We start from the raw sequence: 26,542 nt of genomic DNA on the forward strand, positions 1-26,542 counted from the left end.
AGGTGCAACGGTGAGAAAATTATGAGAGAATTTTCATTTTTTTAGGTCGCTGTCCCTTTAAAGTCACCAATATTTTCAGGTCTTAATAATACTTTTTTGTATTAAATCAATGTCTACCATTGATTAATTGGACAAATACAGAAACTGGAAGTCATATAACACCTATCTTAGGTGTGAAATGGCTTTCTTTCCTAGTTAGTCCCAATGGGATGTGCAAATTTGGCTGTTTGCACCTCTACTCATTATTTTTGGACCATTTTTGTTGCACATATGGTTTGTCGCTCTCATAAGGGAGTCCACTGCTTTTTATTCTAATTTTAATTATTTTTAACCAAAAAAATAATTTAAAAAATCCTTACTAATTATCTATTTAAGAAAATCAAATTCTATTACATTTGTGTGCAGAAATTTTGCTCCACTATATCACCAAATAGAATTTTTGATCACCTACTATTCAAAAACCATAAGTCCAATCAGTTAGAAAAGACATAACACACTGTTCCAAAACATATTGTTTTCAGACAGGTTTTCGAACACTCCCCCCATCTTCCATTGGTTGGGCAAACAGATAGCCCCGCCCAAAACTCATGCCATTGGTTGAGCCAAAGTTGCTTTCTCGGGCTGGTCAGGATTTTCAAGCAAACAGAGCAATGTTTTGATAGCACCACAGAGCCACCAACCTGGTCTCATGCCAAGTCTTAATAATAGCATGAGAAATCGTATGAGGTAGCTCATACAAAAATGTATGCTCCCATGGAGGAAAATAAACAAACAATGTTGTTACAATTTTTCCTAAGTTTAACCCCTAACCCAAACCTAAAACTAACCATAAAGTCTAACCTCATACCCGAACCCTAAACATAACCATGGTTTAAATAGAAAAATCACTGTTGTTTATCAAGGACGAAAGATAGCGTCAGGGTTTTGAACGAGTGTTCTAACGATTTTTACGAAGTTTAACCCGTAACCCAAACCACAGAAGAAAGAAAACATTGGGGTTTGGAACAAGATGAGGGAAGTGTATTACAGGTTATTGACATACACTCACTTAGCACTTTATTAGGAAAACTATAGTCCTAATAAAGTGCCCAACGTGGTCTTCTGCTGTTGTAGCCCATCTGCCTCAAGGTTCAATGTGTTGTGCATTATGAGATGCTATTCTGCTCACTACAATTGTACAGAGTGGTTATCTGAGTTACCGAATCCTTTCTGTCAGCTCGAACCAGTCTGGCCATTCTCCATTGACCTCTCTCATCAACAAGGCATTTCTGTCTGCAGAACTGACGCTCACTGGATGATTTTTGTTTTTGGCACAATTCTGAGTAAACTCTAGAGACTGTTGCGCATGAAAATCCCAGGAGATCAGCAGTTACAGAAATACTCAAACCAGCCCGTCTGGTACTAACAATTATGCCACGGTCTAAATCACTGAGATCAATTTTTTTCCCCATTCTGATGGTTGATGTGAACATTAACTGAAGCTCCTGACCCGTATCTGCATGATTTTATGCATTACACTGCTACCACACAATTGGCTGATGAGATAATCGCATGAATATGTAGGTGTACAGGTGTTCCTAATAAAGTGCTCAGTGAGTGTACATCATTTGTATTGCATAAATATTGATGGATTGAGTCACAAAATTTGTTCACAGATGTTTCTTTTTTAAATAAAGTGTTGGATAAGAGACTAGTGAACTTTTTGATGCCTGAATTGTATCGATTTCAAATTCTGTTATCTTACGATTTCGCCATTGTACAAAATATCACGAGTTGTCATGGGACTACTGTATGTTGGAGCCAAAGTTTTGCACTTTTTGGGGAAATCAACCTACAAATGGCATACTTATAGTTGACTGTACATATTAAACTGGGATAGGATAAAGTATTTTATCATTGAAAAAATACACACTTCAGCTTTAAATATTTTCTTGTAAAGGTTTTTTAGTTTCTTTTAATGAGACCCAAAGAATTTTGATAATCTAAATAAACTGATTAAAATCAGGCTATGCCCTCCATCCCCTCATCTTGCAATCCTCCAAACATTTTAGTGTGAACACTGATGTAATTAAAGACATAAGTTTATAGGTGAATTAGCTTTCATTTCTACCAAATTTTACTAAGCTGCAACAGATACTATCTGCTGTATCTGTCTGTCATATATTCAGTACAAGTGCTCACAAAAACAGATGACCCGCAGGGCAAAATTTACGTGCCTCAAAAGAGGGGATTATTTTATCTCAAAGAATACAACACTAGACAGACAGACAACTTTTTATGGTTTGGATCCAGTCCCTCTAAAAGTACTCACTTAAACTCTTAAAACTTTTACTGGCTCAGACTTTTTATTGTGTCTTTATTATGTCCTGTGTAGCATGGATATCTATTATCTATTGCTGTTGACGACAATGATGACGTTATAATGTGAAAAACTGGTTAAATTGTCTTGAACCTTTAGATGATCGGTTTAATGATTTTTATGAAAAAAGTTTTGACTTTAGGAAGAAAAACTTTGTGCACATGCTTCCCACATATTTGTAACCCTGTGCACCTTGACTACTATCCAATTGAAATAATGTATCATACCCAAATAAGCTGATTTAATAGTGTTATACATCTCGAAGCGTTCTGCACTAACCCCCTTTGCTCTCTCTATAGGCTGTATAATGTCACAGAGTCTCTGAGTGAATACTACAAATCAGAAGAATCTGACGACATCCCCTTCATATGCTCCACCGCTCGGGAGAATGGAATGCTGCACTGCTCCAATATCCCGAAGCGCAGAGTGGGAGGGGTTTATTGTGAACTTACAGTTGATAATAACACTGATCATGTTTTCAAAGCACCACCTCATCATGGATGTGTGAACTGGAACATGTATTATAATAACTGCAAAGCAAGTGAACACAATCCACATAATGGGGCTATCAACTTTGACAACATTGGATATGCATGGATTGCTATATTTCAGGTGTGTTTGAGTGTTGTCAAAAGGATTACTGAGCAAATTGCAAACAACATGCATAGTCATCGATATTTAAGTAAGTCAGGTCAAGAATTCTTATTTATAAATTCTTCGATTTGTAGTAGAGATCCACTTTAAGTTGTTCATTAGGATTTTTGCTGAGTATATATATATTCAGTTTGGCAGACTGGTGAGATTTTGTATCCTCACAAATCCCTTTTGGCGCAGAGAGACACTTACTTTCAGAGTTGGAAAATTAAGTGAATGGTTGCCAGGGGCTACAGTGAGAGTGAATCCCTTACATCAATAACCAGCTTACCTGTCCTAGGAAATCAAGTTTTATCATGTTCCATTCTAATTCAATTTGTAGAGGCTACAACATTTATCATATTCCAGAGTAATCTGATTGGGAATGAGCAAGGACATTTATCAGGTTTGAGTAATTCTGTTGACCACAGCATGACATTTATCATTTCTTAGAGTATCACAACCTAGTTTTTTGCAAGCGGTGAACGTTAAGATGTCCTTCATTTATCTGCAATTCATAGATGTTTTAGGTTGGGTGCTATTAAGCTTTTTATGTGACATTAAAGGGATAGTTTACAAAAAATGACAATTGTGTAATCTTTTACTTACCCTCATGTTTTTCCAAACCGTTTGACTTTCTTTCTTTTCTTGGAACACAAAAGGAGATGTTTAGCAGAATGAAAGTGAATGTTGATCATGGGCTTACAAGCTCCAAAAAAGACAAAAAGCACCATGAAAGTTGTCCATATATGGCTGAAATTTAAGTTGTTTTTCACTGAAAATCTTGTCCTCCTCTGTAGCTTTAAAATCAGATATGGTGCCATTAAACCTGTTGTGTAATTTTGTGTAATTTTGTGTTTTTTTACGTCAGTGACGAGTGATCATGTTTATTTGATGTCAATGTCAAGTAGCATGTTGCATGTAAAGGCGTCATATTTAAATGGATTCTGATGTTGGAGAGTGAGATTTTCATTTAATTACACTTATATTTCTGTCTTTTCGGCACAAACAACTACTGGGAGGCTTTAGACTATAGAGGAATATAATGCACAGGTCGTATGGACTACATTTTTTGTGCATTTTTGTCATTTTGGAGCTAGACAGCTTAAGTTCCCATTCATTTGAATTAAATGGAAAAGAAGTGGCCTGTATGTTTTTCCTTTTGTGTTCCACAGAATAAAGAAATTCATTCAGATTTGGAACGACATGAGGGTGAGTAAATGATGAAGGGATTTAAACATTTTTGGGTGACCTATCCCTTTAAGATGTCCTTCATTTGTTTGCACTTCATAGAAATTATAAGAATGACGGTATCAAGCTAACGTGTAAAACCTTTATGATCCTGTTCCTGTTTTCTCTTCAGGTTATCACCTTGGAGGGATGGGTGGATATTATGTACTATGTCATGGATGCACATTCCTTTTACAACTTCATCTATTTCATCTTTCTTATCATTGTAAGTCCATATTAATATATTATCTGATTATCATACTCTCGGTTAGCCTCTTATTGAATAACATTTTCTTGACTTGCACTAGTTGCATGGATATGTCCATCAATCAGGGAGCCACACAAGTCAAGGTTTTATTGATAAAATGTCTGAAGAAAGATCAAGGTCTTTGAGTGCACATGATTAATTTGTTGATCTGCTGATGAAGCACGAATGGACTACTTTTTCTTTCTAGTAAAAATAGGTATTTTGGAGTTGCCTTTAACAGTCCTTTTAAAGGGTCATATTGTGCATAAGGAATTAAATCTTTCTTTTTTATTTATTTATTTTATTTTTGATTCCCTTTTCTCCCAATTTTGAATGCCCAATTCCCACTACTTAGTAGGTCCTCGTGGTGGCGCGGTTACTCACCTCAATCAGGGTGGCAGAGGACAAGTCTCAGTTGCCTCTGCTTCTGAGACCGTAAATCCACGCATCTTATCACGTGGCACGCTGTGCATGACACCGCAGAGACTCACAGCATGGGAGGCTCATGCTACTCTCTGAGACTCATGCACAACTTACCACGCACCCTATTGAGAGCGAGAACCACTAATCGTGACCACGAAGAGGTTACCCCATGTGACTCTACCCTCCCTAGCAACCAGGCCAATTTAGTTGCTTAGGAGACATGGCTGGAGTCACTCAGCATGCCCTGGATTCAAACTCACAACTCCAGTGGTGGTAGTCCACCGCTGAGCTACCCAGGCCCCAATTAAATATTTCATGATCTTTTGAAATATGAGTTCATTGCACTATAAAAACTTACTGTAAGTTTCAGATGTAAATTTATTAAAACTAAGCTGCAAAACAGCTTGTTCTGTACTTTTGCAACTTTCTAAAGCCATCCAGAACACGACCGGTCACATTTAAACATGAGTTATGCTATCGGAAATATGGTCATGGGGGAAAAGGAAAAGATCCTAAAAGAGTAAAATATCCAAACTGTATGCTGTTCCTGGTTATGTGTAGCACCTGGCGAAATTTGACTAAAAGGTTTGAAGAAGTAACAAGTTATTGGTTTGCCATAACTGAACACAAAAATTTTGTGTGAAATTACACAATCAGTTACACAGTTCTGATCTGCTACGCTACTGCTGCTGCAGAGCTAGTACAGAGACGTGTTACATGCTGCTGCTGCTGCTGCACAATTAGACAAACACAAGACATGCTGCATCAAGCATGTATGACATGCTTCTGCACAATTAGACATAAATACAATCCCCCAACAAAGCTGGGAAGCTGCACACACACAAAATACAAAACATAACCCCCAGACAAGCAGATCTACCACCAAGACTTGTGTACTGCTGCTGCTCCAAAGAGCCATGTGCACAGAGTGTATGCTAGCTAAGTGTGCCTTGGCCTGTTTGGCAGTGACCTGACTCATAATGTGTATCTGGACCAGGAGAGCCCAGAGCTTAAGTAGTGACTTAGCCTAGCTATGTGTGGATTTATTTAATGACCTAAGATAGCAGTGTGTGCTAGTGCCAAATTTGGCTACGGCTTATCTTGTTAAAGACGCGCTTCTATGTGTCCTGACCAAAAGCAGACCTTACCATGCAAGCTGATAGAAGAAAAAGCCTCCGCAACCAAATTAGCAAATAGCACAGAAAACTCTGCAGTGAAAGCAGCTTACTTGCAAACTGAGCAAATGTAAATGTTAGGCAAAGAGAGAGTATGTAAGCTGATTGGCTACACTACGACATGTCAAAGGACCTACAGTATCAGCTTACACCGATTGAGCCGATTGGCTTGACAAATCACATGGGAGTGAGCTGATTGGCTAACAGATAACAAGTTCAGAGAACCTGTCTGATTGCGCCATGTAGAGTTTTCTGCCTGAAGTTAGTCATAATTAGATGTCATGGAGAAAAAAATCCCTGTTTTTTCAGGCTGTTGCTTTTAAAATCTCCTATACTTATATTTTGATTTGTACACAGGTAGGCTCCTTTTTCATGATCAACCTGTGCCTGGTTGTCATAGCAACACAGTTCTCCGAGACCAAACAACGTGAGAACCAGTTGATGCAGGAGCAGCGGGCACGTTTCCGCAGTAACGAGTCCATCATGGCCGAACCAGGATCCTGCTATGAAGAAATGCTGAAATACCTTGTCCATGTTTGCCGTAAACTTTGTCGTCATGCTGTTCGCCTCTACGGTGAATTGTGCCCCCAAGGACAAAGGGGTGTGGCCAATCCCAACAATCCCTCCCTGGCTAGAGGCGGGACGGATGAATATTGGAATGACAATGGGACAAAGTCCCAATACTTTATGCCAAATTATCATCATACCCATCATCATCATCATCACCATCACATCAGTAATGGCTTTGAAGCGAAAACACTTAATCTCGATAGAGACACTCAGAATTCCAAAAAGAGCCCATCACTCCCACTTGCACTACAAAATTTAAAGGGTTTGAGGCTCAGTATGAACTATCCCACCATTTTGCCCTCCAAACTGTACACAAACTCGCACACTCACCTACATACTACAGGAGGGGCCAAGACACCAGCCTTTCATCATGGGCTCTATGGCAAGAAGATCTCAGTTTGCAGTGGATTCCATGATACTTACAAGTTGCAACATGGTAATATAGCAAAAATTCAAATCATTTAAATGGTACGTACAATGGCCACCAAAATGATTTGCACACTTGAGCTACATATCAAAATCTATAGATTTTCGTTGCATTAGATACAAAATCTCAAAATAATTGGCATCTGCAAATAAATGATGCTAGACCTTTTCTCAGGACTAACCATATCTGATTTTAAGTGTGGCTTAAGTGTCCAAATGCTAGGTGGGGGTCACTGTGCATAGAACATAGCAATTACATACAAATATAGCAAATATTTCGACCTTACTGTCATATTTAAAATACTTTGGGTTTGTGGATTAAGGGCAAATTCTGTCTCTGGGGTTCTGACTTAATAACATAGATAATGAAATTCATTTTTTTTCTTTGCACACTTAACATGCCCTAATAACTCCAAATTGAATTGAGGGAACTGTCTGCACAAACACACTCTGTCTAGTCATTATTTTCTTGTGCCTCTTGACTTTTGCCAGGAATTACCTGGTGAAGTGGAGTTCAATTGCTTTGCAATATTAGAATTTTCTCAATATATGTTCATAACTTTGAGCTGCTGCTACATACTTGTATTTAAGTGCATTGTTATCCTCATATTGCCTACATTCCTGTGCAATTGCACTTAAAAAGATAGCTGCAGATTTATGTGGTCAGGTCGCCCTCCATCAGGTTTGGACAAACCAGTTTTACCATTTTATTTTGCTGTAGTGTGGTTAGAATGATGGTTACCCTAGTCAAAAAAAACAAAACAAAAATCCTAAAGTTGCGAGTACATCATTTCTATTAGACTTCATTTTGTAATTTTGAACCAGTTCTAAAGGCTCCTAATGGGAATTTTCTTATAGGATTCTCATTCTAACATAACACAAAATCTAAGAGGGAGTCAGTCCCATTAGGGTTGTTAAAGAATTGGTTTCATATTATGAATGCTGTATGCATTCTATTTTGACTAGGGTTGGTGTATTTAGCTAGCATCTCATCCATTTGAAATGATCAGCTTATATTGCTGGGAGATTATTAAAGGACAAACACAGCAGATGGGACTCAACAGACAAGTGTAAATAGACCATATCAATCACTATTATCAAATCAGAGAGATCTGATAATAGTGCCTGAGAAGTGCCTACAGTGTCATAAACCATAATCAGGACATTAACCAATCCCTAGATTGTGTAATTATGATGCAAAACTGCACACTATTGTGTGTAATAGGGGATCATGCATTAGCAGTACATAATACAGAGCACACTATATGAGGTAATTTTTGCAGTAGGAACCAGTCATTAAATAGTGTGTTTTAGCTATTTAATAAGCTTGTTCGGCAACATTTAAACAGTAAAACAATTAAATGCAAAACTTGTCATGAATCAGCAAAAAAATACAAATAAAAATTGTAACTTATATATTGTGTAGAATTACAAGATATAAATAACGGGACATCCAGCCCCGACCAGACATTTATGAAAAATACAGAACACCTTTTAGACAAAATCTACCTTTATATAGTTGATCCTTGTCTTAATGAATCCCAGTGTGGTTTTATTGTGTTTACTTGTTTTCCTAAGATCTGTTCAAACGCTAATAATGGAATGTTTATTTTTAGAGAGTAAAATTCACAAATCTTTTTTAATTTAAAGGAATATTCCGGGTTTAATACAAGTTAAGCTCAATCTACAGCATTTGTGGCATAATATTGATTACCACAAAAATTTATTTTGACATGTCCCTCCTTTTCTTTAAAAAAAAGCAAAAATCTGGGTTACACTGAAGCACTTACAACAGAAGTGAAGAGAGCCAGTTCTGTAAACATTAAAATACTCACTTTTTCAAAAGTATAACCACAAGACACAAAAGATACACAAAGGATATATGTGTAAACATGATTTAAGTGTGATAAAATCACTTACAAACCTTTTCTGTGTAAAGTTATAGGCAGTTTTACAACTTCGTTATCATGACGTTGTAATGTCAACAAACCCTAAAACGAATGAAAGATTTCAATTTAAACAACTTTACAGATCAATTAATATACAAGTTTTAACAGAAGAATTAATGCAAGTGCATTTATAAAATTATAAGCTTCACATTTCTGCCTTTTAAACCCTCCAAAAATTGGCCCCATTCACTTCCATTGTAAGTGTCTCACTGTAACCTCAATGTTTCCTTTTTTTTTTAAAAAAAAGGAGGAACGAATCGAATTTTATTTATTTTATTTTTTTATTTTTATTTTTTTTTTGTGGTAATCAACATTATGCCACAAATGCTGTCAATTTAGCTTAACTTGTATTGAACCCAGAATATTCCTTTAAAACCATTTTAAACTAGTGTTTGAAACCAACACGCATTTCTAATTGGACTTTTGACTCCAAATCTTAGATATAAACATTGAGAAAACATCCCTGTGTGACAACTAGCCCTGGTCTTCCCTTATGTGTAATAATTAATATCTTTGTCCTTTTTTGCAGGTATGTATCCAGGCACATGCTCGAGTGTGTGTGTGGACTGCAGGGTGGGGCTTGTATCCTCTGAATTGTCTTCCTGCCCAGTTTGCGCCCAGGAAGTTGACGGTGTTAATTGTGACTCTAACAGTGAAACAGACCCTGAGAAACAGGGGCCAGACTGCAGTCCAGAACAGAGCAAAAGGAATCGGGACACAAAAAAAAAGGAGTCTGGGAATGAAAATTGTGTGTGTATGTGTCTTCATTGTGTCAGAAATGTGGTGAGACAAATTGTGGACAGCAAATACTTCAACAGAGGAATAATGATCGCAATCCTTATCAATACACTGAGCATGGGAGTGGAGTACCATGAACAGGTGAAAATACACAAAAACACACAAGCCTTACAGTACAGTTGCTGTTTATGTTCACGTGCACAACACATTTCCATTTCTGTAGAAAAGAAAAATCATAAAGGAGATCTCTGTAATATATCACAGTTGTTTCTCTTTGAAAGTGGTAAGATTAAATGGAGAAGCCTACTGCTTCTTTTATTTTTCTCCTGAGAAAAAGACCCCAGTAATCTTACTTGTGTCTCCTCAAGAGTTTCAAATGAGATCTCAACAATGTCTCATTGTTCTCAGATTTGCAATCTTAAATCTGAGATTTCAAAATAAACTCAAACATTTCTCATCAAACACTCCCAAGAACAAATCATCTGAACCAATATTTTCCACATTAATTTTATAGCTCCATACACTTACTGTATGTCAACATTTGTTTTATTTATTTTTATTTCTCCTAAGGAATTTAAGCAGTCTGATTTTTACTTGCACATACAGTACAAATGAGTGTTTCTTCAACTTCGGGTAATTTCATGTCCCATTGGTTGAGTTTTATTACAACAAGCAGATTTAAATTTATGTGTGTGTGTGTGTGTGTGTGTGTGTGTGTGTGTGTGTGTGTGTGTGTGTGTGTGTGTGTGTGTGTATGGCTGATGTGATCATAAAATCTCACTCTACCAATAACAGCCTCTTTGCACAACTGCATGAGGATGATGCCTACCAAATTTATAGTATTCTGCTTCTTACGCAGGCGCGCTGGCTGTCGCGTGGACAAGTGCTTGTGGGTTTCTTTTTCTTGGATCTTCAAGGGTCATGAAAATTCTTTAACATTATAACCACGCACTGCAAGACTGTAAAAACCTCTTAAAACGGCATACCTTGTTGATGCTTTATAATGAGACCATCAAGCAGCTGCATGACTCTGCCTCAATGTGTAATAGACCAGTAGAAATGTCCACTGCTAGAAATGTATCAAGTATCATATCTATTGCGGCTATGAAAAATCTCTGGAAATGCACGTTCCCAGAAATCATTGTACGATAATCATCATTTTGCATTTCTCATGACCATTGATGATAGTGCTCTTATAAGTCTACACATACAGTATATAACCGCCATTGATGCATGCTCTCTTTCCTCGCACGCTAAGTGTTTGCTCGTGTGTGCGCACGAGGAGAGAGAGCACATCAATGGCGGTGATATACTGTATGTGTAGACTTATAAGTAGAGGGGGCTTCAAGGTAAAAAGGTTGGGAACCACTGGTCAGGCGCATATTTTCATAGAAAAACAATAAAAAAATTTAAAACAAAAGCATATATAGATGCAGAATTGCTTCTTTGTGGTAGTTTATGTCATGTAAAAAATATTAACGTTGTATAACTTTCATGAATAATCCATAAAGCATTATTGCATTATACAACACTTAATAGACAGTTAAAACTGAAAATACATGCATGTAGTTACGAATGTCATGAAAGTTTGATTTGAAAGATTTAAATGTTGATGAACTAGCTACTAATCTGTTAAGAATTAGGCCTACCTACAGTATATGTTTGTTAATGGCAAATGGAAATATAAAGTGTCATCAATATATTATTAGTTTATTAGTGGCTTAAGGACATCCATAAGGACTGATGTTGTTTGTTGCTGCCTGTAGGTTAATTTAAGAGATAATCATTTGAAAAAGGTTTATCAGAGATGTCCTTTGTCATGTATGAAGAATCTTTTGTTAATGAATTCTGTAGTAATTTTTAATGCATGCATGCTCTGTTGTGATACATTACCAGTTGTATCAACCTGAACACCGACTGTACTCCTCCCTCTCCCAACTCAAAAGCTCAAGGGGTGGGGACCCCTATATATATATATATATATATATATATATATATATATATATATATATATATATATATATATATATATATATATATTCTATTGTTCTTCTTTACCAAGTCAACAAAAGTGTCACTGAGCATCCTTGAGATGAAATATGAGACAAGTGATATTTGAAGAAAACCAAGAAAAATTAAGGTATATTTCACAGAATAGCAGAATATTTTGGGGGGTGTAATTTCCAATAAAGCTGTAATTTTGCCAAGTTTGGCAATAAGTGTGAATTCAATTGTATATTTAGGATACACAACATATTAGCTATGAAATCACCCAGGGCAAGACATTATATCAAAGTTATTTTCATCACCTTCATTTCCACTATAGAATTCTATTAAACACAATACAGAAATTGAGGTGTAGTGGAAATGACACTGTGGTGGGTACATAAAAATTACAAATATCCTGTGATGCATGTACATACACTTTTAGACATATCCTAATGTGAAACGATGTAAAAAATATTTTATAAAGTAACCTACAATTATATAGTAACATCTAAATTAACTGTTATTATATAATATTACTGAATTATTTTGACAATATTAGGTTACACCAGCAAAAGCCATTTGTAAGGGTCAGATGAGGTAGAAATCTCTCTTTAAGGTAACAACTGCACATTTACACTTTTACAGTGCAAACACAAATCGTAACAACATGAACACAATGTTGTGTACAAGGTGTGATACTACGGGTGTTGGCAGCTCATATTGCATTTAATTAACCCCCTAGGTTGGAATTAGTTTGTGTCTCTGTGTGTGTCTGAGAGAGACAGTGAGAGTCTGAGATGAACCGGTTTGAGGCAGAGGACATTCACACTGTTGCCAGGGAAATGATTATTTACATTACAGTAGACACTGTTTATAACAGAGCTCGTCTGCTCTTCCTCGGCAAGAAACAAAGCCACAGGGAGAGAAAGATTAGGAATATAAGTTTAATGTCATGACAGTTAAAACCCTGCTGTGGTTTGTGTGTGTTCTGGGTTTTGTAAATGTTATCATAGTTATCATAGTTTTGTTTATTTTTATGAATGTTATGGCTGACAGACATTATCACGTGAAAAGGAGTAATATTTTATGCTCTCTTTACCTTTCTTTCTTATAGCCAGATGAGTTGACAGATGTGCTGGAGATCAGTAATATTGTCTTCACGAGTTTGTTTGCACTAGAGATGCTCCTCAAGCTTTCGGCCTGTGGTCTGTTCAACTACATCAGCAACCCTTACAACATCTTTGATGGGATCATTGTCATCATCAGGTATGTGCTGTTCTTTTCCATTCTGTCTAATTCATTTGACGGTTTTAATTCAAGGTATGAGTAGACATCTTCTGTCTGGTGGTCTCTTCAGTGTATGGGAAATTGTTGGACAAGCAGACGGAGGGTTTTCGGTTTTACGGACGTTCCGTCTGTTGAGGGTTCTGAAGCTGGTACGGTTCCTCCCTGCTCTGCGCAGACAGCTGGTGGTACTGATGAAGACCATGGACAATGTGGCCACCTTCTGTATGCTGCTGATGCTCTTCATCTTCATCTTTAGGTCTGTCCCTCTGTAAACATGAGAGTGTAGGCTGAAACTAAATGAGTCTTTTATACAGTAGATCATACTGTATGTGTTACAGTATGCCTTTGAACTTGATAGTGCTCTAGTACTAGTGTCGTAACTGCAACAGACATTGAGGGATCACCCAATTTTCAATGGCCGATTCTTAAAATAATTAATTTAACCCAAAAATAAAAAATCTGTCATTATTTACTCACCCTCTTATCCCATTTTATTTTCTTTCTTCTGCAGAACATAAAAGAAGATATTTTAAAGAATGTTGCAACGCTGATTTCCGTACAAAAGCAGTTGATAGTGACCCATATTACAGTTTAAAAAAGCACCCAAAAGTGTCATGAAAATTCAATACAAGTTAAGCTCATGCCGTTGGTGAGCTTGGCCCTGCAATTGCTGCTTGCTGTCAACTGAGCTTAACTTGTATTGAATTGTATGCAAATGTCACTGGACATTAGTGACTATGACTTTAAGAAAAGCAGCATAAAAAACATAGGTAGAATTGCTCAAATTAAAATACAATTAATTATAACTTTTGACCAATAGGTGGCGCGGTCACCAAATTTACGTGGTGAGGTCAAGGTTTGGTCAGTATGACACACACAAAGTTGTATGAAATTAAGGCAAAGCGTTACAGAGATACATTCTCAGATGCCTTTCTTTTTTTTTTTTCAGATTAACAACTTTCACATATTTGAACAGAGAAAAATAAAACTTATATACACAGAATCAACATTATCCCACCCTGGCCCCCAACAGCATCCCAGTGGTCATAAATGATATAGACACACACACAATTTAAAAAAAATTAAAATTAAAATAAATAAATAAGCAAATAAAAAATATAATAATAATAATCACACATCCATAAATAACATATACGCCCCATTTCTCTACAAACAAGTTAAACTTCCCTATTCTTCTAAATAACCCTTCTTCAAAGGCCGCCACCCTTCCCATCTCCGAGCACCATTCCTGAAATGAGGGTGCTCCAGCCGACCTCCAACCCCTTCTGCCTGGCGATCATAACACTGGTTAAGACCCATCTCTTTATGTGTCTATTTTCAATATCGATGACCGCCCCATCGCCCAAAATACAGGGGGTAAATGATACCCGAGTGCCCAATACATCACACACCAAACTCTGAACCTTCAACCAAAACTCCTGGATCTTAATACACCCCCAGAAGACATGGAATATGTCTCCATCCTCTGACTGGCATCACCAGCATTTGGGTGTGTCTTTAAGACCAAGCCTATACAATCTAGAGAGGGTCCAATAGAACCGATGTAAAATCTTGAATTGCATAAGGCGCACCCTTGTGTCTCTAGATGCAGACTAGCCCACTTTCCCTCCTCCAATTCCAAGTATAAATCATTCTCCCGTAATCTCTTGAGAGAAGTTGAAGCTCCGTCCCCCAGACTCTGAATTACACTGATGCCTCATGACCTTTTTCCAAAAGCAGTAATCACCAGGGGTGTGTATGCTATTCCCAGAAATAGTACAGAGCAAGTGGCACTGCTGTAGATACCTAAAAAACTGAGATCTGGGGATCCCAAAATGTTGAACCAAATTTTCAAAGGATCTCAACACACTACTCTCATATAGGTCACCGAGTGTAGTAACCCCCTCACAATCCACTCTGACTAGCAGAAAGGAGACTTATTAATACATAATTTGGGGTTCAGCCATAAGCTCGAGGCAACATTTAGATAAATATCCGAATTAAACACTCTGGACACTTTTGTCCATACCGAGTGCAAATGCGAGATAATGGGGTATAATTTAACTTCTCCAGTTAGAATGATAGAAAGGCTTTGCAATGGCAAAATAGAGGCAAGAACTTCCTGTTAAATACAAAACCAGGGAGGGGCTCTTTCAGGTGTATGCGTCCAATGAGCCAAATGTCTGAGACCGAATGCATAATAATAAAACAAAATTTTGGGTAGGCCTAGCCCACCTTTGTCAGTCAGCCTATGCAGCTTACTGGAATGCAGTCTGGGACGCTTACCATTCCAAATGAAGAACTTTGCTATGCTATCAAATTGCTTGAAATAAGAGAGGGGGACATCTATAGGGAGTGACTGTAGCAGGTAGTTGAATTTTGGAATACAATTCATTTTAATAACAATTACTTTTCCAATCATCGATAAATGTAATGAAGCCCACCTGCCCACATCGCTTGAAAACCTTTTTATTAAAGGGTCAAAATTAACTCTAACTAAATCGGACAAATTTGCTGGGACTAAAATACCCAAATACTTAATGCCCTATTTGGGCCACTGGAAGGCGCCCGGCTGGAAAGCTGTTACTGGGCAGTATGCTGTCAGAGCCAAAGCTTCATATTTAGACCAATTGACTCTGTATCCTGAGAAATTAGAAAAAGGAATTAATGATTCTGTGGATGCAAGGCATAGATCTAGTAGGGTCAGAGACGAATAATAAAATATAATCTGCGTAAAGCAGAAGCTTATGCGCTATACCTCCCGCCATCACCCCTGGAAAATAATCCTCCTTTCTTATCGCGGCTGCTAATGGTTCCAGGGCATGACAGAACAATAATGGGCAACCCTGCCGGGTGCCCCTATCCAGAGTAAAATTATCTGAAATTAATTAGTTTGTTTGTACCGCCACTACTGGGCGTCTATAAAGCAACTTAATCCATCCAATAAACGTAATCCCAAACCCATACATTTCCAAAATCTTAAAAAGATTATCCCATTCTACCTTTTCGGTGTCAAGTGAGATGGCAGCGACTGGAATCTGATCATTCACCACTGACCACATAATACTGATGAAATGCCTAATGTTATCAGAAGAGCTGTGAACCCGAATAAAGCCCACCTGATCTATATGTATAAGAGATGTCATAACTTTACTCAATCGATTAGCCAAAATTTTTGGCAATATTTTAACGTCTAGTTGGATCAGGGAAATTGGATGGTAACCCTTACACTCACTTGGGTCTTTGTCCTTTTTAAGAATCAGACTGATCCGAGCTTGTGTCATGGTTGGCAGAAGCTTTCCATTCTTTAATGATTCCGTATAAACTTCTAACAAAAGTGGAGCCAGTTCTGTAGTATAAGATCTAAAAAATTCAGCGGCAAAGCCATCTGGCCCCGGAGGCTTGCCTGAAGGCAGGGCCTTAATTACCTCGTCAAGCTCCTCCAAATTTATCTCAGAACCAAGATAATTTTTTTTTTTGTCAATTTAGAGACTTCTAATGGTTCCACAAAGTTTCTAATATCTTCATCAGTAGACAAAGACATGGAACTATAGAGATCAAGACAGAATTCTTTAAAAGCATTGTTAATATCAATGGCCGAGGTAAAAATTTCACCTCCAGCAGATTTCACTGAGGGAATGCTAGAAAAAGACTCTCTCTGCTTTATATATCTAGCCAAAAGCTTCCCTGCTTTGTCCCCCTACTCAAAGTATGACTGTCTTGCCCTGAATAGCCAAAACTCCACCTTCTGTGACAAAATAGTATATCTGTATTTAAATCGGGTCAGTTCTCTGAGGCCATCAGGCGATATTCAGCACTTCAGCTCTGCCTTGGCACTTTTAATATTCTCTTCCAACTCCACAAGTTCTCGTGCTTTGGATTTTTTGGTGAATGAGACATACTGTATGATCCGGCCCCTAAGAACTGCCTTATGTGCCTCCCAAGCCATGCCCACAGAGGATACTGAGGACCAGTTGGTCTCCATATAAACATTGATTTCAGCCTTTAACATTTGTTGGAAATCAGGATTTCTTTTTCTCTGTATGTGGCAACACTTCTAAACTCACTAGGGCATGATCTGAGACTAAGATGTTTCCAACTGAGCAATCAACAACAGATGCAATGAGGGACTCCAAATATCTGCAAGACCAAGATTTTTACACATCCTGAGAAGCATCAGTGTTGCTCTAGGGGGCTTACACACTTGTGCTTCACTATGATCAAGGACTGAGTCCATCAATAAATTAAAGTCTCCTCCCAATATTATATCATGAGGGGTGCCAGCAGTTTGCAACATCCCTTCAGGATCTATAAAAAAGCCCTGATCATCAGCGTTAGGTGTGTAAATATTAGCCAAAATCAACCTTTGCCCCTGAATTTCTGCTAAAATAATAATGACTCTTCCTAATTGATCTTTAATCTGTTTGAGACATTTTAATTGTAGATGTTTACTTATCAGTGTAATGACTCCCCTGCTCTTACTTGAGTCAGCACTAAAGAAAACATGTCCACCCCATATCTTCCCAAATTTTTAAGCTTCCTGCGGGGAAAGATGCGTTTCTTTAAGAAACACTATATCATATTTCTTACGTTTAAGAAAATAAATAACCTTCCGTCTTTTTATGCAGTGCCCCAACCCATTCACATTCCACGTGGAGAGAGACAATCCACTCATATTAACATTTGACATTTTGACATATTCGAAAAAATAGATTGTGTGTCAAAAATACAATTATAAAGACCACATTCCAACATTAGTGCAACAGTCATACCCCGAACTTTCCCCCGAACCAAACAAACGTGCACATTAACCCTGAGCACAACAGCGCCAACCGGCGTCCATCCCTCTAAACTCAAATAGTCTATGTACGCCTACGAGAGCCCCCCGCAACAACTTTGCCATCGGATTGCTCAAGACTGGTGCTTCTATACAAATTTTGTGAGACAGAATTACAAAACAGAAAATAATCTATAAAACAAACTCCAGCCAATAGGCTGAATAAACACAAAGAACGTGTAGATTCATTCACAAAACTGTCCCGAAGGTGTGTTCCTCCACAAAATAAGCTCAAGCCGCTAGCGGAACCAACACAAAAAGAAACAAAAAGGCGACCAGCTTCCTCAGACAGTCAAGTGTATGTTCAGTGAGTCAAGCTCACTTGGGAGCAACATGAAAATCACCAGATGGCTTACTCACCCCATTGTCTCCATGAAGGACAATGATTGCTGTGGGCATGTAAATATTTTGCTGCCATCCTTAGTATCTATTCTCAATTTGGCCTGGAACATCAGTGCAAAAGCGACCTTCCGTTGATGTAAGAGTTTCTTGCATTCCTTGAATCGATCACGTTTCTCACTTGTCGAATTCGCAAAGTCTGGGAACAAGAAAATGTTGTGGTTCTTCCAAGAAAGCCTTCCTTTACTCCTCGCCTCACGTAACACGAGATCTTTATCGGATGATCTCAGAGATTTGGCCAGAATTGATCGGTGCCTGTCTCCTTCCATGGATCTCCGGATTTCCAGCTTATGGCCTGTTATGTCGAGCAGACTCGGGAAGAGCTCGTCTAGGAATTTTACCATATCTCGGCCTTCCTCATGCTCAGGAATTCCAACAATTTATACGTTGTTTCGCCAGTTACGATTCTCATGGTCTGCCAAATTTTCCCAAACACATTCCAAATCTGCTTTGGTCACTAGCAGGTTTGCAGTTAATTCTCTCTCCGATGACTCCAGATAATCGATCCATTTCTCAACATCCCCGATTCTTGTAACCAACTCAGAGAATTTAGTCTCCATCACAGTGATCGATCGACATATTACAGCAAGATCCTCCAAGTCCGCCATGACCTATGTCAGCATCACAGACATACTCGACAGTTAAAGCTGAATTTCTCCCGCTGCACTGTCCAAACTGAGTCCCTGGTCTGTGTCCCGGTCTGGGGTATCAGCTTGAGCACGTAAGTGTCTTTTAATATCCCCAGAGCCCGAGGATTTTGAATTCTTTGAAATGTTGACTTCTTAGAACAGTTATGTAGCATGGTGTATCGAATCTCACCGGTTTAAGACACAAAAAGAATGAAAAACTAGCAAAGTGTGCAGAGTTTGCCATTCACACATCCAACCCCTGCATGGCACCATGCGACTCCCCCTCGCAGATGCTTTTTGGCGACTTGCCATCAAATTCGTTGGTGTGCTATTTGAGAATCGTTTAGTCTAGCGAACAGCATTTGATACATTTTTGTTTTGAGTTTCCCTAGATGATACACAGCAAATGTTGTGCAAATTGCACTTGCGGACTAGGAGGAGTTTCGAAAAAGTAGATTTTCAATTAAATTCAAAATAGTGGACAGGAAGTGTGACCAACCATGGCAAGTTTGGTATCAGCCTATTTGGCATGACCAAAGGAATCTAAAGAGAGCAATGACAGGACGATAGGCCAAAATAATCAAACGTTATAAGCATTTTGAAACATGTCATTATAACTTTGCCCAAAACTTTATAGGTACCGTCAGGGCTACTGCCGATCATGCATCCCGAGTTTTGTGACGTTACACCAATGCGTTTGTTAAATACAGCATTTTACGACTAAATTTCTCCGCAGTAGAAAGAAAATGAAACAGACTTGGAGTGACATAGTAAATAATGACAGAATTAAAATTTTTGGGTGGGCTATTACTTTAAATAATTACCCTTAAGGGGCGGTCACAATGGGCTTTGAGCACACAATTATTTTATCGGACAACGTAACGAACCAGGATATGATGTCATGCGGGAGGGCTTCTGGCGTAAGTAAATAATACATCACAAATAACAAATAAGATTATATTAAAAATGTTAACGTATATTGTCTACTCACTTTCCTACAACAATAAAACTAGCAGCTTTGATAAATGTAATCTTTGAATTGAGCCAAGGGGTCAGGGTGTGATGTTTCAATATTCTATTAGCCACGGGTCCTCTCATCATACGAAGTCACGGTTCGGAAATTTCTTCGCATGAGCTTGCGTTTCCAGTCTGCTGCATTCGGATGCGTTTGAATGGGAGTGAATGGAGCATGAAGTGTAGTGTGACCACCCCTTTAATCCTAAATTTGTGGTTACAGCCTTGCAAAGTACCAATAGATAGATTGTTTATTTTTACTAACCCTAGAGCCCTACATTTTTTCAACCCTGTCACAGTAATTTTGGAATTCATATACTTTAGAGATTATATTCTGAATAGATACTTTTGTAACTATGCGATATGATCACTTAATTTCGCTGTGCCTTATAATAAAGCAAACATTATAACTGAAAAATGTTAATAAGCCATAACATTTCTTTTTAATTCTTTTTTCATATATGTTTTAGGGTTGAAGATCAGTGTGCAAATGGTTAATAATGAAAAAAAAAAAAAAAAGAATACATAATATTTTTATGGATATTTATGTGCAAACATTTGGGCATAAAAATGGTTAATAATATCCATAAATAGAAAATATGGTATCAGCATTTTAGTGAAAGCATGTTTTAATTTCAATAACAGCAAAAAATTAGGTAGAATTCTATTTTTGGTCATATATAACCAGTTAAAATGCAAATTGGCTGATGTTCTGATTATTATTTTATTTTAATAAATTATTTTTTATATAAAAAAATAAAAAAATAAATAAAAACATTGCATTACACAATAACTAAACAGAGTCAAATCTTTCAAATAATGTGACAATGATTAACGAATAGCCTATGTTACTCATTTGTAAGTCATTGTGGAAAAGCATCTGCTAAATGACTGTTTGTAAATTTGCAGTAAAAGTTCTGTATCCTGTTAATTATATCAGTAGTAAGTCATGGTGACATAAATGACAGCATTTCCTGAGAATGACTCTGATAATCTTGCATTAAATATTTTTAATATTTTGTTTTTAATGCAGTTTCTTAATGCAGTTTCTGTCTCTCTCTTTCCTGTTTCTCTTTCTCTTGTCTTCTGTGTTTCAGTATACTGGGGATGCATCTGTTTGGGTGTAAGTTCACCCTGCGTTTGGAGAATGGAGACACAGTCTCCGATAGAAAGAACTTTGACTCGCTCCTCTGGGCCATCGTCACTGTGTTTCAGGTCAGCGAAATGCATCTACACAGTTTATGTTTTTAAATAAGCAAATATCTGCAGATACGCTTAAGGAACAAATGTAATCCATAAGAGGTTACTGAACAAGGTAGAAGTTATTTGTGAACAATTTGTTCTTGCTTAAGTAGTATAAAGGTCATCTTCAGAGAAAGATGAAACATTATGCAACTAATTTTTGAAGGTACTGTTCCTAAAATCCCCAAATTTTGCTGACCATCAGGAGTCTGTAGGCCACGATAGTGTAAAAAAAAAAAAAAAATAAGTAGACAGTGCCTTGCATGTGCTTAAAGTCTAGAAATAGCTATTTTATTCTTTGGAGAAAAGTTTTGATGTAAAACTCACTTCTCAAAGTTGGAACAGCAGCATTTTGCTAAAATGCTGAGGTAAGGGACTGTGGGTATTTTGCCTGTCTAAATGAACTTAAGAAATCTGTGCTTGGCAGAGCAAATGCTCAGTGACATAATAGCTATTTTAAAGTTTAAAATGTATATTAAGAAAATGTTATGCGTAATTCATTGTATGTACAGGATTCAAGCAAACATTTTAGGCTATGTTCACACAGTCAGTGTTTGGCTTTGACAAGCCTATTAAAGGAATAATTCACCCAAAAATGAAAATTCTGTCATAATTTTTGGGTAGACTATCCCATTAAGTTATTCACTTTGGTTATAGAATGCGGTTGTCTTTCAAAACCAAACAGTGTTTGAAGAGAACTGTATTTTGCACTCCAAACAGGACTGAGAAATGTATTCTGCTGCTGTGTGAACATATTCTCTGTTCTAGATTTAACATCACCATGGGGCATGCATATGGCAAAGAATATTAAATATTATATAATAATAAGACTATATTCTTAAATCCGCTTGTTGTCATATTGGTCTATTAGACAACAGCTAAGATAGGCTAAAGTGTGTGTGTGTGTGTGTGTGTGTGTGTGTGTCAGTCGTACTTTTAAAATGGGAATAATCCAAACTTCTACAAGTTGTGTCAGAGTTAAAATTGCTAAGGTCATCAAAGTCTGCCCCATATTATTACAGGCATGATGAGGTCATCAAGCCCTGTCCCTGCAGTATTGGACAGTATGATGAGGTCACCGGGGGGTGACACTTGTGCAAATACTGATATGGTGCCGTATTAACTCCAGGCCCTAAGGGAAGCCAGGGCTTCTTGGGCACTGGGAGCCTCTAATTTCCCTAATCTCTATTTCTGTCTGTGTGGAGGTGTGTATGTGTGTGTGCGTGTTTGTAAGCAGAATATAAACTCCAGACAGTACTTGCTGGTTTTCGTCTAGTCTAAATCAGTCTATAGGAAGAGCTAGAGATGGATTTATTTGGGTTCCTTTGTGGAAATGTATAAAATATGATGGGGTGAGGGGAAAACAAACTAAACAAAGTTCTTCGCATTTGCAATTGAATGTTTAATGAGCCAAAAAAATATATATATATATATTTGTTTTTTTAAAAGCTAATTTTATTAATGTAGTTCTTAGGTACAAAATTGTGCCTTTTAAACAACTCAAATAATAATATACAGTATGATATTAATAATATAGTTATAGTTATTCTTAATAATTAAAACAAAAACATGTGTTACTACTGTATGTTGGGTCAATGAGTATACATTTGTGTTTTAACACTTTAAATCCCTCAGTTGTAAGAAGTATGCACATAGAGATGCGGAGTGATATAAATAGTAAAATGTCCCTGTGCTGTTGGACTGTATATCTGCACTATTGGAACACTGCTTGTCCAATCAGATTCAAGGACTGGAAAATAACTGTTGTATAAGTAATAATAAAACTTTGGATAATACATTTTCTTAGTGGAAATTATTTGTTGTAGTTCAGAATTATGTTGCAGATCTGACCAGATTTTAAGTAAGACTAATGGTTTATTGTTCAGGTTTATTGTTTAGACAGTTGTTGGGTTAATCATTTTTTGACCCTAAATGTAATGTCGTTTGAGCACATTAAATAAATTAATAAATAATGGTGTGGTCAAAAAAGGAATGTTAGCACACCAAAATTCCCACAGTCACTTCTCATCATCTGTTAGTTTTGATCTACGTTTGATCTAAGAAAACATTTTAAAATGTGATATTTATGAAATAGTCCTCATCTCTGTCCTGTGTCTCTCTCTACAGATCTTGACTCAGGAAGACTGGAATGTGGTTCTGTATAATGGCATGGCTTCCACCTCTCCATGGGCGTCTTTGTACTTTGTGGCCCTGATGACCTTTGGGAATTATGTTCTCTTCAACTTATTGGTTGCCATCTTAGTAGAGGGCTTCCAGGCTGAGGTAAGAGGTCAAAGGTCAAGCTAGGGTATCATCTTCATCCTTAGTAGTTATTTACCAGGTACTTTCAATTAAAAAGTGCTTTTTCAAGAACACACTGTATGAATGATAATAAGAGTTAAAGGATCAGTTCACCCAAAAATAAAAATTCAGTCATTGTTTACTCACCCCTGTGTTGTTATAACCCTATATGACTTTCTTTCTTTTTCTTAACACAAAGGGAGAAATTGTGAAAAGAATTTGTGCTCAGTGATGTCATACAATGGCAGTTTATGGTGACCACCTCTTCAAGTCTCAAAAGAACACAAAAGTATAATTCAGAAGTCTAATAAATTATTCATGAGACTCAAGATTGTTATAAAAGCATACGATAAGATTTGGTGAGAAACAAACTGAAATCTAATGTATTATTAAGTGAAAATGTTCACTGACCGTTGATCATCTGTGCGTGTTCATGATAGGGCACGAGAGCAACAGTTCACGCAGCCCCCTCGCAACATTGGGGCATTTAAGCAAAAAACTTGTTTGTTTTTCTAAAAACACGTCAGCCACAGTGATAGCGACAACAGAACACAACACAGCTGCACACAAGCCGTATTTTTTGAAAGTTTTTGGACCGGAATCAGTTCACAGTGGACAGAGTTTCCCACGCAATGCCAAAAATAGAAAACAAGCGATCAATAGAATGTACAGTCGTTCAAGTTTTCGCTTGAATGCCCCAATGTCGAAAGGTGGCTGCGTGAACTGTTACTCTCGTGTTCTATCATGAACTCACACAAGAGATCAACAGTCACTGAACATTTTCACTAAATAATACGTTAGATATCAGGTTGTTTCTCACCAAACCATATCGCATGCTTTCATAACAATCATGAGTCTCATAGAATAATTTATTAGACTTCTGAATTATACTTTTGCATTCTTTTGAAGCTTGAAGAGGTGCTCACCATAAACTGCCATTGTTTGACAACACTAAGCACAAATTCTTTTCACAATTTCTCCCTTTGTGTTAAGAAAAAGTTATATAGGGTTATAACAACACAGTGGTGAGTAAACAATGACTGAATTTTCATTTTTGGGTGAACTATCCCTTTAATGCTAACTTACTGTACACTGAGCAGGACACAAGACCAAATATAATGTAATCAGCTAGAGTAGTACCAAAAGCAGTACTGTGAAAAATGTTCCATAGTGAGGATGTCTTCAAAAATAATGACATAAATAGTTTTCATTTATCAATTAACATTTTACAAAGTCCAGTAAACATAAAAAAGATACATCAATATTCAGTGTGACCACCTTTGCCTTTTAAAACAGCCCCAATTCTCCTAGGTACACCTGGACACAGTTTTTCTTGGTTGTTGGCAGATAGGATGTTCCAATCTTCTTGGAGAATTCACCACAGTTCTTCGATCTATTTCGGCTGTCTCAATTGCTTCTGTCTCTTTATGTAATCTCAGACTGACTCGATGTTCAGTGGGGGGCTTTGTGGGGGCTGTGACATCTGTTGCAGGGCTCCCTGTTCTTCTATTCTAATCTTTTCTATTTGCAAAAGTAATGTTTGGGAGTCTAACATTTATATTTCCTATTGACACACTAAATTGAAGATACAAATAACCATCTTAAGACAAATGCTTTGTGAAACATCAAAAGTGCCTAAAACTTTTGCACAGTACTGTATATACAGTGTATTGACCCCAAAATGTATTTGGACGCTTAAGCCACTCTTAAAAATGTATAAATGTCATTGCTTAGCTAACAAAATATCAAACCAAGTTGCATCTGCAAACATGATGAGAGATGATGCCAGACCTTTTTTCAGAACTAACTATTAACTATTTTTGCGGTTATTTTTAAGCAACTGGTCCCAATGCCATTTTTGGTTGTATACAAGTGTCCTAGCAGAGTAACCTTATTACATCAGCTATGTACTATGGACTTACTTTTGACAGCCAGAAAGTGTCCAAATATGTTTTGTTTTGTTTTTCATTTTGAAGAGTGTAACAGTATACTGTATCTTACAAACTTCTTTTTGTGTAATGCTTTGTTTGAAAGGTGTGCATGTGCTTTCTTTCTTTACAGTACATGCCATTTGCTTTGATATTTTGTTATCTAATGCAATGGCATTCATACATTTTAAAGTGTGTCTTACTTTAAGTGTCTTGGGCCCACTTTAACTAACAGTTGAAACTAATTCTGCTACTTGGCTACCAACATAAGTGCAAATCCTCTATAAGACTAAATTACGTGCATCCAAATTGCACTCAACCATGTTTTCAAGAGGAAAATTTCCATGTTAAGAGTAAGATGCTATCAGAGAACTAGTAACACAATTATAGCACTGTAGCCATTATGTAAGCCTTGAAAAAGGGATTTCCTTTTGTGAAATGAAGAATAACACGTTCCTGTTTCTTTTTTTTGTTGTTAGTGTCACAACAAAGAGATTGATTGTGCAGATCTGTGTGTGTTTGGTTTGTGTGTGTAATTTTCATGTAGATTAGACTCATCTGTAGTGTATAAGCACATGCATTTGTGCAGAGCCTGGATGCAGCTGGTGTGATGATGTGTTTGATAGGAAAACGCTTTCACTCAAACCCTTCTGTTGTTCCTTTTTTTCTCTCTGTCTTTTATCTCTCTCTCTCTCTCTCTCTCTCTCTCTCTCTCTCTCTCTCTCTCTCTCTCTCTCTCTCTCTCTCTCTCTCTCTCACACTCTCTTTTGTCCGCAAGATAATATCACGCACATAGACATTGGATGCTTTACCCTCTCATACAATACACAAGTACATACTCTTATCTGGATGTTTTTCTGCAGAATATTGATAATTCTCATTCACACCCTTTTTTGCTTCATTCTGCATTTTTCCATCACTGTCTGTTTTTCTAATATTACCAAAATTATATTTTGGTGTATGAAACAAGCCAAAATGTCCCGCTTTTTCAGTAAAAAGCAATCGTGGTGGCTGTGGGGATTGAACCAGCAACCTTCTGCTTATTAGTTCTGTGCTTTAATAACTATGCCACCACTACACCACATCAAAAGTATCAAAAGTAATCCCAAAAGACCCCCCCCCCCCCACCTAAAAGTATCATTTAAGTAATTAATGCAGCTTGTGCA

The 26,542-nt window shown here is 37.3% G+C and overlaps 1 protein-coding gene across 1 annotated transcript in view; it reads left to right on the forward strand.

The window, feature by feature from the left end:
• cacna1hb (calcium channel, voltage-dependent, T type, alpha 1H subunit b) overlaps window positions 1–26,542 on the forward strand; it is a 77,690-nt gene that overhangs the window by 19,210 nt on the left and 31,938 nt on the right. The window contains exons 5-12 of the mRNA XM_051702265.1: window positions 2,659–2,971; window positions 4,356–4,448; window positions 6,425–7,073; window positions 9,542–9,891; window positions 12,854–13,005; window positions 13,097–13,282; window positions 21,003–21,120; window positions 23,275–23,430. Coding sequence (XP_051558225.1) covers window positions 2,659–2,971; window positions 4,356–4,448; window positions 6,425–7,073; window positions 9,542–9,891; window positions 12,854–13,005; window positions 13,097–13,282; window positions 21,003–21,120; window positions 23,275–23,430 — 2,017 coding nt within the window. The remainder of the gene's footprint in view (window positions 1–2,658; window positions 2,972–4,355; window positions 4,449–6,424; window positions 7,074–9,541; window positions 9,892–12,853; window positions 13,006–13,096; window positions 13,283–21,002; window positions 21,121–23,274; window positions 23,431–26,542) is intronic.

Source organism: Myxocyprinus asiaticus, chromosome 7 (assembly GCF_019703515.2).
Source record: "Myxocyprinus asiaticus isolate MX2 ecotype Aquarium Trade chromosome 7, UBuf_Myxa_2, whole genome shotgun sequence".
In the NCBI taxonomy this organism is placed as follows: Eukaryota; Metazoa; Chordata; class Actinopteri; order Cypriniformes; family Catostomidae; genus Myxocyprinus; species Myxocyprinus asiaticus.